This window comes from Artemia sp. Qi Xiang Cuo, chromosome 4 (genome assembly GCF_049724085.1).
Source record: "Artemia sp. Qi Xiang Cuo chromosome 4, ASM4972408v1, whole genome shotgun sequence".
Taxonomy (NCBI): domain Eukaryota; kingdom Metazoa; phylum Arthropoda; class Branchiopoda; order Anostraca; family Artemiidae; genus Artemia; species Artemia sp. Qi Xiang Cuo.
The window spans coordinates 83,393,763-83,407,278 of NC_142797.1; the positions used below are offsets into that span (position 1 = coordinate 83,393,763).

Genomic DNA, 13,516 nt, shown 5'->3' on the forward strand with positions numbered 1-13,516 from the left:
AGTTTATACAAGCATCGCTTCTATAAGAACCATATATATCCCCAGAGTATAACTTACAACACCTGTCCCTGGGTCCTGGGGGGTTGTGTCGACCCCGGAGTTTTAATATCTGATATTTGAACTATTTTAACAAAATGGTCACCTCAAATTTTTCTTAAATGGGTTTGTCCATCCAAAAAACCCAAAGGCGTGGAGGGTAGGAGGGGCTAGTTGCCCTCCGATCTTTTTTTACTCTGAGAACATGAACTAGAACTTTTAATTTGCATTCAAATGAGCCCTCTCTGAAGTTTATACAAGCATCCTTTTCATAAAAACAATATACGGCCCCAGGACATAGCTTACCATGCCTACCCACCGGGCCCAGGGGGTCTGTGTTGACACCGCAATTTTTGATACGACCTTTAAACTATTTTAAAAAGATGGGTGTCTCTAAATTTGTATCGGATGGGTTTGGGGAAAAAAGGGTGGGGGGGGGGCTAGGCAATCTCTTTTGACTTTTAAAAATTGAACTAGAACTTTGAATTTCAATTCAAATCAGCCCTCTCTAAAGTTTATACGAGCATCCCTTCCATAAGAACCATATTTACCCCCAGGGCATAAGTTACAACGCCTGCCCCGGGGGGGGGGGGGGGGTAGGTCGAAACCTGAGTTTTTGTTATCTGACTTTTGAACAATTTTTTACTTAATGGTTATCTCAAAATTTTTATCGGATGCATTTGGGGAAAAGGGGGCGTGGGCGTGAGGGGGCTAGTTGCTCTCCAATCTCTTTCGACTATCAAAAACTGAACTAGAACTTTCAATTTCCAATCAAATGAGCCCTCTCTGAAGTGTTTACAAGCATCCCTTCCATAAGAACCATATATTTCCCCAGGGCATAACTTAAAACGCCTGCCCTTGGGCCTTGGGAGGCTGTGCCGACCCTGGAGTTTTCGTTATATGGTCTTATAACTATTTTTAAGAAAAAGGCTATCTCAAAGTTCTTATCGGATGGGTTTGAGGGAAAAAGGGCATGGAAGGGGAGGGCTCAAATAAGCCCTCTTTGAAGTTTATACGAGCTCCCTTCCATAAGAACCATACATACCCCCAGGTCATAACTTACAACGTCTGCCCCCGGTCCCTGGGGGGTTGCGTGGACACCGGATTTTTTATTACATTATGTTTGAACTATCTTTAACAAAATAGCTATCTAAAAATTTTAATCGGATGTATTTGGGAAAAAAGGGCGTGGGGGGGGGAGGCTGGTTACCCTCCGATATGTTTTGACGATTAAAAACCTTTCGAAGTTTACTTTACAACGACAGAACAAGTTTTGTTCTTCTTATTTTGTTCAAGCTTATTTCTTCCTCTTCATGGTTTGCCACTGGCTGACAAAATCCTCGTTTTTTCACCTTTTTTGATTTTATTTGTCATTTTATTATTTTCTTTCCTCTCTGAGTTTCATTTGTCATGTACAGCCAGTGTGGTCTTAGAATGTATTTATTTAATGCAAAGAACACAAGGATGAGAGAGCTTTGCTATTCTTAGATCATTGTTCTTAGACCGCTGATAAGAGCAGAATGACGAAAGACGTTTGCAAAAGAACGCTATAAGATGTAAGATCTTAGTGCTAAGATTTCACTTTGAAGCGTTCTTTGTCAAAAGAATTAATATCTTAGCGTAAAAGAACGGCCCTATATTAGGATAAAAAATTATGTCATAATCCTACTAAGATAGAAGAGCTTATTGATACGAATTTCCTTTAAACAATAAAATTTTCTACTCAAATGTTAGAAAGTTAACTCAACAAATGTACAAAAAAATTGTCTTCAGTTATAGCCTAGTGCTGAAGCCATCCTGACTTCTATCCTAAGGATACCTTTGAATACAGACGATTCTTAATTCACTGTTTTATAAAAACAATACTCTGTTTGATTAAAATTATATTGTCTTATTGCTACTGCGTTGAAAACTCGTAGATTTGGGTCAAAAGTGAAATGCCACTCGTATGCCCCCCTCCCAGCCTTATAGTATGGATGGGGTAGTGGTAAAACATTAAGAGGAGGCTCAATCTACCAAAAATGGATAGTTCTAGTGCCCTATTTAAGGCTCGAAATTGACTGGAGAACCCCCTATCGTGCCCTTCTATACCCCCAGACGCTTCCATAGCACCCGTGGCATTGAATCAAAACTTCCAGATAACGATATTTTTAAAATAGTCGAAAGGTCCAATAAATATACTTCCAGGCAAGATAAGACCCATAGAGCCCCAGGGAAAAGGATCTATAATTATAGAGATTCATAAACATAGAAGAGATTGAAGACAATAGAAAAGGATATTTTCAATCTATCAAGACAAAAAGGAGTAAAATGGACTTCAAGCACTTTCAATCATCCCAGGGTAAAAGACTAAGATTCTTTACACCCAAAAAGGAGCCCACAAATTTCGTATATCCGATTGGTTTGAAATTACCCCCATAATTCCTGATCAATTTGTGGAAGACCCAAAATTTGCACTTTCAATTCCCCCAATCAATCCAATTTGAATTTTAAAGTAAAAATATTGTTAAAATAATACCGCGCAAAACTATTGCTTATCAAAAATATGATCAATAATAACTTTCAATTTTTTAATTTTCTTTTATTAATTTAACACAAAATTTAACAGCACAAAGCTTCACAGTCCAAACAAACCGTACTGGCCTCCGTTTCACGGCTTCACCCAGGAAGTGCAACTGTGACCGAGTCCGTTGAAATTGAATTGAAGTTATCAAGTATTTTGCAGTAGGTTGCATCCAGACATGGTTAATTGTAAAAAAGAGAAAAGCCAAGACAGATAGCGCAAGTAATTGAGAGACAACCAGCCACCCTGCAGTAATTGGGGTTGCAACCCCAAATAATTGGAGTTGGAACCAGCCACCCTGCACTTTCGCACACCTTTCCTGTTTGGACGAATAAATAAAACCTAAAATGAACAGATATTCAAATAGATAACCAAGTCAAATTTAAAAAGAATAGAAACTACCCACAAATATGGGAAGCAGCTCCACTAAAGCCTCTAAAAGCTAGCGGATCATTTGCACTTTAATTTGTATTCATTTCATTTTGTTCGCTTTCCATGTTCTTGACATGATGGCTTTATGTGTCACCACTCACATTTACTTATTTCCTTTTTTTGCAGTTACCTATATTCTTCTCAAAACAAGTATCCTAAGGATTTCTAAGATCAAAATTCTCTTCAATAATGTTTCGTAATCGGGATTTGGCAAAATCATTATAGGATTATCAATATAAGACCAAAAAAGAAAAAGAAAAGAAAGTCCTACTACGTTGGATTGTTAATAACCAAGATTAATCCTACTAATCTTGGATTGTTGAATAAAGCTGTTTTAAGTTAAATAAAATTCTGAACACAATGAAAAGTTTATATTTAATAGGTTAAAAAGCCATTATTGGGTACTAGAAGTAAAATTACGGCTAGCGAATAAATTAATAAAAAAAATATGCAATTTCAATTAGACTATATTATATTCAGTAGTCTACATGTGATAATTAAGAAGACTTTGGAGCAATTAGCTTTGTTTTGGTCACCAGACTGTTACCCTCTCATTTTTTTTTAGTGATATAACATTATTTATTTTGTATTATTATTATTATTATTTATTTTCGTCCAGACTTGAGTTCTTAGGCATGAATGCAAAAATGTAGAAAGAAGCTGGGTTTTGCTGAAAAAAAATTGCAAAATATAAAAGGTTAGTCTACCTTTCCATAAACAGGTGATGAGAATGAAGGATAGTTTAATAATGTTTTGCCAGACTCATCACTTTGCCTGCAAAAGAAGCAAAATTCGCCTAAGAACTATGATGTTGATTCTCCAGTAAAATGACTTTTTTATTTTTTTTTCACTAAAGAAGTAATGTGCTGGTCATTCAATGACTAAAATGGCCCAAACTCTTAAAGTATAATTTGAATTTGAAACAGAATAAATATACTACCTATTTATCATAAACCGTTTCATTCCAAAGGTCTTCTCATAAAATTCAATAATAGAGTCCATTTGACCCGTTTCACATACATATGTTACATGGTCCATATAGTCAACCAGCGAATTGTCACACCCATTGGATACGGTCCGAAAGCCAGGGAGAAAGCCTTTATATCTTCTTTTATCCAACAGAGTATGTATCACATTCCCACATACAGATTTTACTTGAGCAATCTGAATGGATCCAAAAGAATCGTTTATGGTTCTGCAAGGGGTAATAATAACCCCACCTGCCTTAACAAAGTTATCACAGAATAATTTTATATCTTTTACCACAAAGGCTAAATTAAACACAGTATCCCTTTTACACTCTCTCTTGCTGCAGTTTATCACAATTCCATTCAAATCAACTAGTTTTTCAACTCTTTTTGTTATTACTAAAATACATTCACCAAATTTCACAGCATTCTGTTTTACGTCTTGATCTTCTTTAACATAAGCTAGTTCAAAATTAAGCTTTTTAATGAAGTACTTCGTAATTTTTTCAATATTGGATGTGCAGATTTCAATGTGATGTACAACCGGATCCATGCCAATCTTTAGGTTGTTTTTGTTTTATTTTAATCTGGAAGAAAAAGTATTAAAAAACAGAGCTTCTGAATTAACAGTTTCTTGAAAGAGTATAAAAATCAACATATTTTATTACCATTTTCTCCTTTCTCTGTAACAAAACAATTACCGAGTGTAGGCCTAACCCAAGCTAAAAAACTAAATAAAACGTCAAAATTTATTAGCAGGTTAGTCCAAATTACGTTAAGCAGCTAAAACTGATTGACCTTCAAAAAGAACTAGAAAATGAAGTACACTGTCTGATTGAATGACTGATTTGTTTAAAAATACTATAAAATAAACACAACCTACAACAACAGCCAAGGGATGGTAACCAAGGGTCTAATAAGCGACACATGCAACCCTGTGGCTCTTAACTGATTATTAATTCATTAAAAAGAACCACCCTCTAAAGGATTATTTCAGCAGAAAATTTCAATAAATCATTTCTTCAGTCAAAATACTTCTTTAGTCCCTGTATTCAGCCCTCCAAATTTCGGTTAGATTGGGGTGCTACCATTTCATCTAACCGTCACAAGCATTAAACGTCATTTCGTCGACAAGGAAAATCCGCCAGAACATTGACACGTCAGGACACCGACGGTCACAATCGCAGCCCGTCAGAACGTCGACAGTCATAACATCGATATGTCAGTTCATCGACAGTCACAATCGCTACCCGTTAGAACGTCGACAGTCATAACATCAACACGTCATACCATCTAAAAATTTTTTTAGATGATATGACGTGTTGATGTTATGACTGCCGACGTTCTGATGGTTAGTGGTTCTGACGGATTTTTGTTATGTAAAAAAATTTATAAGCTTACATAATAGTAATAAGTATATAATAGTTTAGAAACAAATGTCGGCTATATATTTGCACATCAGGGGGTGGGGGTAAAGCATGGCATAGATTAAATACGTAACCTAACCTAACCAAGGGATCGGCCGTGACGAGGTGCGCGAAAAAAGTGACTTTAGTTACTTGAGGAAACCAAAAAAGTGACGAAAAGCAACTACTCAGAAGTAGATAATTTTACTAAAATATCAGATAGTTTTACTACTTATGAAGGTCACTGCATATGTGACCGAAATATCAGGTATTTTTTTGTGAAGTGTATATACACTGTCTATTAAAAAGGATTTTATCCCTATTTTGAACTTTTATTTTATACTCAGAAGCCGTCAGAGCATAGGTAGATGGTTTACAAGGATGCCAATAACTACCGTAAGATCAATCACCAGCCTATGAGAGCCCGAGAAATTACGGAGAGAAAGGCTGAAATCCTTAGTTTTTTTTTCAACTGATTTTATTTACTTAAACAAAACGATAACTTCAATAAATGTACGACTTCAATTACGGTACTAGGAACGAAAGCTGAGCTTCGGTAAAGAAAAAACTTCAGTTGTTGAAAAACAAGCGTCCGCCAAGACTAGGTATAAGCAGTCACTGGATATTATATCATCACTTCTTTGACTTTTTCGAAAGGCGATCAATTAGTTCCGATTTCCTCTTCAGAACAAGTACTTTAACCGATTCAGCATCATCTGCCCCATCCCTTTCTTCGGAGCGAGCTTTTACTGCTGCTTCCAGAATACTTTGAGCAAGACCAATTTTCAGGAAGTCCTTCTCTTCCACAGCTTTCTTCAACCGTTCCCCTTTCTCTCTCAGAAGGGTATTGCCTATTTCCTTCTTCTGCTTAACCATCTCTTTTTTCGTACAATGTCTGACTCTATCATGACTCTATCAAGTCCACTATTTTCTACTTCTTCCGCGCCATCTCCTGTATTTCTTGTTCAGCATCTTTCTTCTCAGCTTCAACCTTCTCTCTCTGATTCTTCCTGTCTTTGCTCAATAAGATATAGTTCATAGCTGCCTCTAGCTGATCTAGGCAGACAAAGCAGCTTCTTTGCGATCAGCACACACTCTGGTCTGTTCTCATAGTCACGGAGCGCATCCGTAACAAAAGCCTTAGCATTCAGTGTCCGCTTTTCTGTACAAGCTTGAAGGCAAGTCATCAGCAGATCTGACCGAGAAAATCCTCTCTCTACGTCTGCACTTCCATGATAGAACGACAGAGCTGCCCTGACGATCTGACCTAAAGCCTGATATTTGATTTCACCAGATGATGCCTTCAGTTCCAGGATCTTTTGCCAATAGCTGTCGATTCGAGTACTCTCCATGGGTGGCGGCACGGGATCTGACTGTAATAACAACCATTCTCCCTGGACCTATTCGATGTCCGTCTCAAATAGAAGTTCTCTCGCAATGTAGAGGATATCACTGCAACTCGCTCTTTGGAAACCTGGACTGAGAGGGCTTAGGCAGTCAAGGCATTGAAAAAACTCGTTGTTCACAGGGCATTTTGTCAGCAGGTACTGTACAGCAGCTTTGATATGATTTCTGATTCTCAGGAAAAAAATTTCCTGTCTTTCAGAATAACTTTCGAAGAATCCAGGGCAGCCAGGACCCTTTCATTACACAAGGATTGTTGTAGGTAAACATCTGCAGCACTATCAAAGCCTTCAAAACCACCAAGGATCCAGAGATTGACATCATCAGGCGGCACAATCTGCCCCAAAAGAACTGCGCATAACCGTCTCAGCTCAAAGTGTACCACATGAATTAACGGCTCCTGTCGTTGAATTACACCAGTAAAAGCGGTGAAAGTTGCTGCAGAGCTTGCAATGAACTAAATTTCGGCTTTCATTGTTTGCTTTTTTAGCCAACTTACAATTTTCAAATATTTTGCATTTGACATCAGGTTCTTCCGATTATTTTTCTTTGGCACGAATTCTAGGAAATATTATGTCAATGCAGGCCACTGTTCGATCAAGCGGCTTACTGCTTTCCCTATGGTGAGCCATCTCGTCGGATGTGCTTCACAAACTTATGCTGAGGAACTTTAAATTTCCGTTGGCACTGGCTGAAATCGTCAGAACTAGCTAGCCATCTGCTGAAAAAGTGGTTAACAGCAATGACCATATCAGAGCCCTCCTCCCCGAGTTCGTGCAGCCCTTTCAGGAATGCATTATGCACTGCATGAATGTTGCAGGTTCCAATATTCAATACGGTAGACCTTTTGAATACCTTTTTCTCTTTTCTGAGTCTATGATTGACCACACTTTCTTATTGACAGCTGGGCCATCACTTGCAAGCATCAGCAATCTCTCAAGTGAAAGTCCTTTGTCTTCAATACTCTGCAGGATTTTCTTACTCAGATCTTCACTGGTTGCATGTCCCATATAATATGTCTGAAGATGCTGAGTAACCACTATTTCCGCTCTTTTGACCAGTATTGAACTCTTATTTGAAGCTCTTTTACCCCACCATTGTTCGTTGTTTCATCATATTCCAGCATAAAGTCAGATTTCTGAATTTCTTTGAATAGAATTACTCGAAAGTACAGATAAATAGCCTCCATCAACAAGTATGTAATTTTTTTTAGCATTCAACGAGAACACTTCTGGTACAGCATCAGGGAACGTAGTTCAGAACACCTCGGCAATATGATCCCACGAAGCTGCAGCAAAAGAACTAACAATAGTCTTTAAACTCAAACTATCTCCGCCCTTGACGCTGAATTTGCTTGCAGAGCATTTCTAGATTCTTTTGTAGTACGCTATCGCCACTCTGTGAGTTTGGTGGTTTCCGATTAGAGCTGATGCAATGAGTCTCAACTGACGGTGGTTTAACACGACAGAAGCATTATTTTGTGATCTTGTGCAGCTACATGTTGAAGAAGGGCCTGGAACCCTTTCTGGCAGCTGAGTGTCTTTTTACAAACTTTAAAATAGAACGAGCTGTCATTGTCACTCCCTTTTGTGCACCACTCTTTCACTTTATGCCCAGCGCCGTCTTCCTTACTGAGCCAGCTCTCCAAAAATTTTGTCTTGCCCATTATTTACAGTGACCTGAAATAAGAATGGGTTTTAGGACGGAATTCGAAAACACATAAAGCTAATACAAATATGAACTGACAAAACCAATGAAAACGCAAATTTAATCTTACATTTTGACATCCTCAGACCTGTGGGCATGCATGCCTTTTGCAGGAAATGATCTAAAATCAAAGAAACTAGCTAACACTGAAACCATAAAGAAGGAATCTCGGCCTAACTGTCCGTTTACTAGGCAACCAGGCAAGAATGGATGCTAAGTGAACCAATGGCCTGAAAAAAAAAACATGGGCAGTTCCAGTACGGTAGAACTAAATGAATCAATCATCTTATTTGCAAGAGCCTAGATTTTTACACACACACACACACTAACCACGTTTATCACAGCCAAAGACATTGTGCATCTTGAAATACAGTCCAAACTATTAAAAAAGACTTACCTTTTTATGAATTATGCCACAGTCTATAACGTACTGTTTCACCAAAAAAATTAGGTCTGAAAAGTTGAAAAAAGGGACTTTAGTGACAAAATGACAGAAATAGTGACAAAAAGTAACAGGTCCCAAGTAAAAGAGACAAAAGTGACAAAAAGTGACTGCAACCAATCCCTGCTAACCTAGCAATTGTGACTGTTGATGAACTGATGGGTTGATGTTATGACTGTTGATGTTCTGACAGGTAGCAATTGTGACTGTCGAGTCCTGACATATTGATGTTCTGACAGATTTTTTTTTGATGTTATGACGGATTTTGTTGATGTCCTGACGGTAGTGGTCCTGACTTATCGATGTCCTGACGCCTTCCCAGTTAGATTACATGAATTCTAAAATACCAGTAGCCTACAATTTAATGTTAAAGGAGAGAAAACATGTTAAAAGTAGCTCTTCATCAACAAAATTACTAAAAAAAGAAGTAATCTTACAATAAGAAATAATCCTCTGAATTTTCTGCTCATTGGTTCTTCACAAGAAAACTATATAGAATTAGAGCTCATGATGTCTTCAAAAAAGGCTTCAAAAAAGAGTCAAGACCAAAAGATGTTTTACAAGATTGATGTTTGCAAAAGTTTGAAGTTTGACTTAGTCTCTACAGAAAAAAAAAGCAAAACACACTATACAGTAGTCTTACAAAAGAGATACGGTCACCAAAGTTTCACTGTAACATTTGATGTTGAGTTCCAATATTCTTCTTCTCAAGAATACCATCAAATATCAGAACCTGAGCAAAACTTTTTCTTATTTCATAAACCAGTGGAATTTTTTTTTCAAATTAAATATTCATAAACCAGTGTTGATGTCATTTAATAATATCAGTGAGTTTAAACATTAATGCTTTCTTCTCAAGAAAAAATTCTAATACCAGGACACATGCAAACTTTTTTTTCATTCTGTTTCATAAACCAATAAAATTTCTCATTAAATAAAACATTTACTGTAGTCACTACTGATTCCACCAATACATAGCCGACATGAGCATATGAGTATAAAAAAGCAGAGTAGAGGGTGATCTTATAAAAAAGAAATAGTCCCCCTAGTTTTCATCAAGGCATTCAAGTAAAGCTTTCAGACAATGCTGAGGTGGGTGGATAAGGTGGATGCTCAACTGACCAGAAGACAAGTTGTGCATACTCCTACTGCTATGATACTAGAACTACTAAGGCTAAGGGTATGAAGGTGAAAATTTCGGGAATATCTAGGGTAGAATTGAACTAAATAAAAACACACAGTAGTTGCAGGTTTTCAAAGGGGCTTATCTCACAAAGAGCTTATGGCGTTAAATCAGAACTTCAAGGGAATGATGAGGGGGATGATCAATTGGCCAAAAAGCAATATGTTAATGCTACCACTACTGCTACTGAGTGTAGCAGCAGTAGTTTCGTGGCCACTCTGTTTTGTGGCCCTTCCTGGCTGAAGGGCCACAAAACAGAGATCAACACCCCCGGTTTGGACCTTAAGGGTCTAGTGGCACCATACTTACTTTACTTACTTTACTGCTACTGGGGCTAAAGGCGTTAACTTAAAACTTTCATGGCTACTACTACTACTTATACTACTATTAATTAAATAAGATTTTTCCACAAAATAAACTTTTTAAAGAAAAGAAAAGAACTCCATTAAACAAAAAATGAGCAAAAATAAAATCATCTACCAAGCATGAAACTATCACAAATCAGCATCAATAAATAAATTAAACCCAAAACAAACAGAAGTTACAATAAATAACCAAGTCAAACTCAAAACGAGAAGAAATTAACATAAGCTGGGCTCAAAACCCCTATACTTTCCCAAGGCAAGAACAAAATTTGCACTTTACCAAAAAAAATATAAATGTTTTACTTTTATAACTTTATTAAATCAAATAATATTAACATTTTGATTAACTTTTTGAAAGTCAAAGACTCCATTCAAAAAAATTTATTCTTTTGATTCTCACCCTACACTCAGTATTGTCTACTGCAACTCTTTTTTTCATATCTTTTGGTATTCAATAATGAATTGCAGTTACCAAATGGTGTCCCAAAAGGCCAAAATGCTTATTCTAACCTATTGTAATTACTATTTTTTTTAATTTGCTTCAAAGCTGAATAAGCTACAATCATATTTTGCACAGAAATTTTTTAGTAGCCTATAATTAACTATCAAGTTGAGCTAACAACATTTTTGGTCAGTTTTAAAGGTGTTTTGGGGCATGAAAGGTATATTTTACTAGAAATGAATTTTTATATCCAAACCTTTTTTAATAGAGCATAATAATTATGCTTATTTAATATCCTATGTTGTTGTAATTAATTTCAATAAGACTTACTGCAATTAATTGCAATGAGACTTATTAGAATTAATTCCATTGCCAGTTGAACTCAGGGCAGATGCCTGGGTATGATAATATGGGTTCTAGCAATCACAAGAACACTGGGGCATTTTGGGCATTAGTTGAGTTAAGTCTAATTTATAAGGTTTTACAGATGTGATAATCTACTTCTTAAATTTAGGGGAAAAGCCTTAAAATTTCTTAAATTCAGTTGGAAATAGCCTCAATGACAAACTAGCCAATAAAAACAAGACTGAAAACTGGATATCATGGTAAAACACTTTTTTGTAATGATTCTAATAGGTCTTAATGGATTCTTAAATGATTCTTGATAGGTCTTAAGTTTCATCCACCTAGCTAAGCTACTTTCAAAGATACCAAGAACACAAGTAGACAACATTACCTTAAACAAAAGTTACTCTAATAGCCTGACCAAGATAATTAGGTAAATTTGCAGTTTACAACATAATTTAGCTTGGGTGAAAGTGAATATATCACTTGGTACCTTTTTTTATTCTTTTTCAGTTTTTCCTATGCTTAAATTTCCATTTTAAGCCAATAATGGAGTTAATACAGCCCATGGTCACCAAAAGTTTAAAACCATGTTTCTAAAAAAACTGGCTAGTGAGAAAAAATTACCATTTGTAGTTGGTTTGGGAATGGTAATTATTATTTTCAGATACTTATGTATTATACCAAACACAACCAAGAAGTGAATAAAAAGCATCAAATGAAGTTTTCACTTTCATCCTAACTAAATTATATGGCCCACTGCAAATTTACCATGAACCCCCCCCCACCCCCCTAATGTGCAAATATATATCCTGAATTGGAATATACCCAGAATTGTCAACAGCAAAGTTTAAAATTGCAAAATTCAGAACTTTTTTTGTCAACAGCATTTGAAAAACTTGAGATGGTAGGAAAACAGTTTGAATTGAGAATCAGGTATTTTGTATGTTAAGCTATAACTTCTTTGTGTGGTTACAAAAATGAAATACCTTTAGTGCCCCTTTAAGAACTTAATATGCAATTTGCAAAAGAAGTGATTATTGAATTATGAGAGAGCATAAAAAAGGCATCAAATGATGCTTTCACTTTTATCCTGGCTAAATTATAGGGCCACCAAGAAATTTACTGCAATTATTAAATTTGAAAGGGTATCACATATGGAATATGATGGTACATATCTTTTTATCTGATATTTGCCCCATAGTCTACTAGGCCAACACCGTTAGGCTACCAGTTTATCAACAGGCCTAGATTAACTCATAAAAATTCATTACTTTACAGGTAACAAACAAAATTCTGGGTATAATTCTACTTGAGCTACTTTTGGCTATCTTGGAAAGGGGTTAGGTTAGGAAAATGAAACTTTCAGGGATAGGTCTAAAGGCTAAAGTATATCCAGGAAGGTATTTTGAAGTACCTACCTCCTCTCCTTCTCTCTCTAGAGGGTCCTGGCCTTTGAAAATCAGTGTGTTATAAAAGTGAAACCTTGCAAAATAGATCTTCTGTTTAAATGAAGTAGGCTACAACCAAAGCTTAACAATTCAGCTTAACAAATTTTCTCAATTGCAATTTATAAGGCTTTAAAGATATGCAAATACATTTCCTAAATTTTGAAAAAAATATTGATATGGCTTAAAATTCTACTCAAATAACAGGAATTACATTTCCAGAACTAAAGCCAGAGAAAGAAAATCCCCTTTCCAAGATAGCCAAAAGTAGCTAAAGCAAAATTTTACTTAATTCTGAATTCTGTAATCTATTGGTTAATACCTTTATCTCTTTTTACCAAAGATGACAGAAGATGATATTAGTAAATTACAAGTTTTTTTTTAATATTAAAAGCTTTCTTCCTCTCTATCCTTTACAAAAGAGGCTTGACAATTTGTGAGCATATTTTTATTTTCACCTTTGCCAATAGCTATAAAAATTTGAAAGAGATATTCTGTCTGGTAACAAACCTGGAATTTCTATTACATGAATTACTTTTTTGAATAATCGCGCTTACTAGCTTTTTGAATTTACTGCCGAAGTTGAAAGAAAATCAAAAGGGTGGGCATGTCTCGTATTCAAAAATTCACTAAATTTGGTAGGAAAATATTGGCAGTTGGAAGAAATTACAGGTAAGAATCTTGTATTTTATCAGGAATGATATCCAATTGTACTTTTTTATGTATATTTTTAGCTAGCTTTCATACCTTGATGGAAAGAATATTAGGCAGTGTT

At 36.0% G+C, this 13,516-nt stretch overlaps 1 protein-coding gene across 2 annotated transcripts in view; it reads right to left on the reverse strand.

Moving 5' to 3' along the window:
* The window catches only part of LOC148953534 (4-hydroxyphenylpyruvate dioxygenase-like protein), a 33,138-nt gene extending 19,839 nt beyond the window's left edge, over positions 1 to 13,299 (reverse strand). Inside the window, exons 1-2 of one of the 2 annotated variants that reach the window (XM_089087729.1) lie at positions 13,252 to 13,299; positions 3,972 to 4,586 (exon numbers count right to left, since the gene is read on the reverse strand). In XM_089087729.1, coding sequence (XP_088943855.1) covers positions 3,972 to 4,552 — 581 coding nt within the window. In that variant the 5' untranslated portion in view covers positions 4,553 to 4,586; positions 13,252 to 13,299. Of the gene's footprint in view, positions 1 to 3,971; positions 4,587 to 8,913; positions 8,936 to 13,251 lie in introns of those variants that run through there. The other variant, XM_089087730.1, reaches the window with a different exon arrangement.
* Between the last annotated feature and the right edge of the window lie 217 nt (positions 13,300 to 13,516).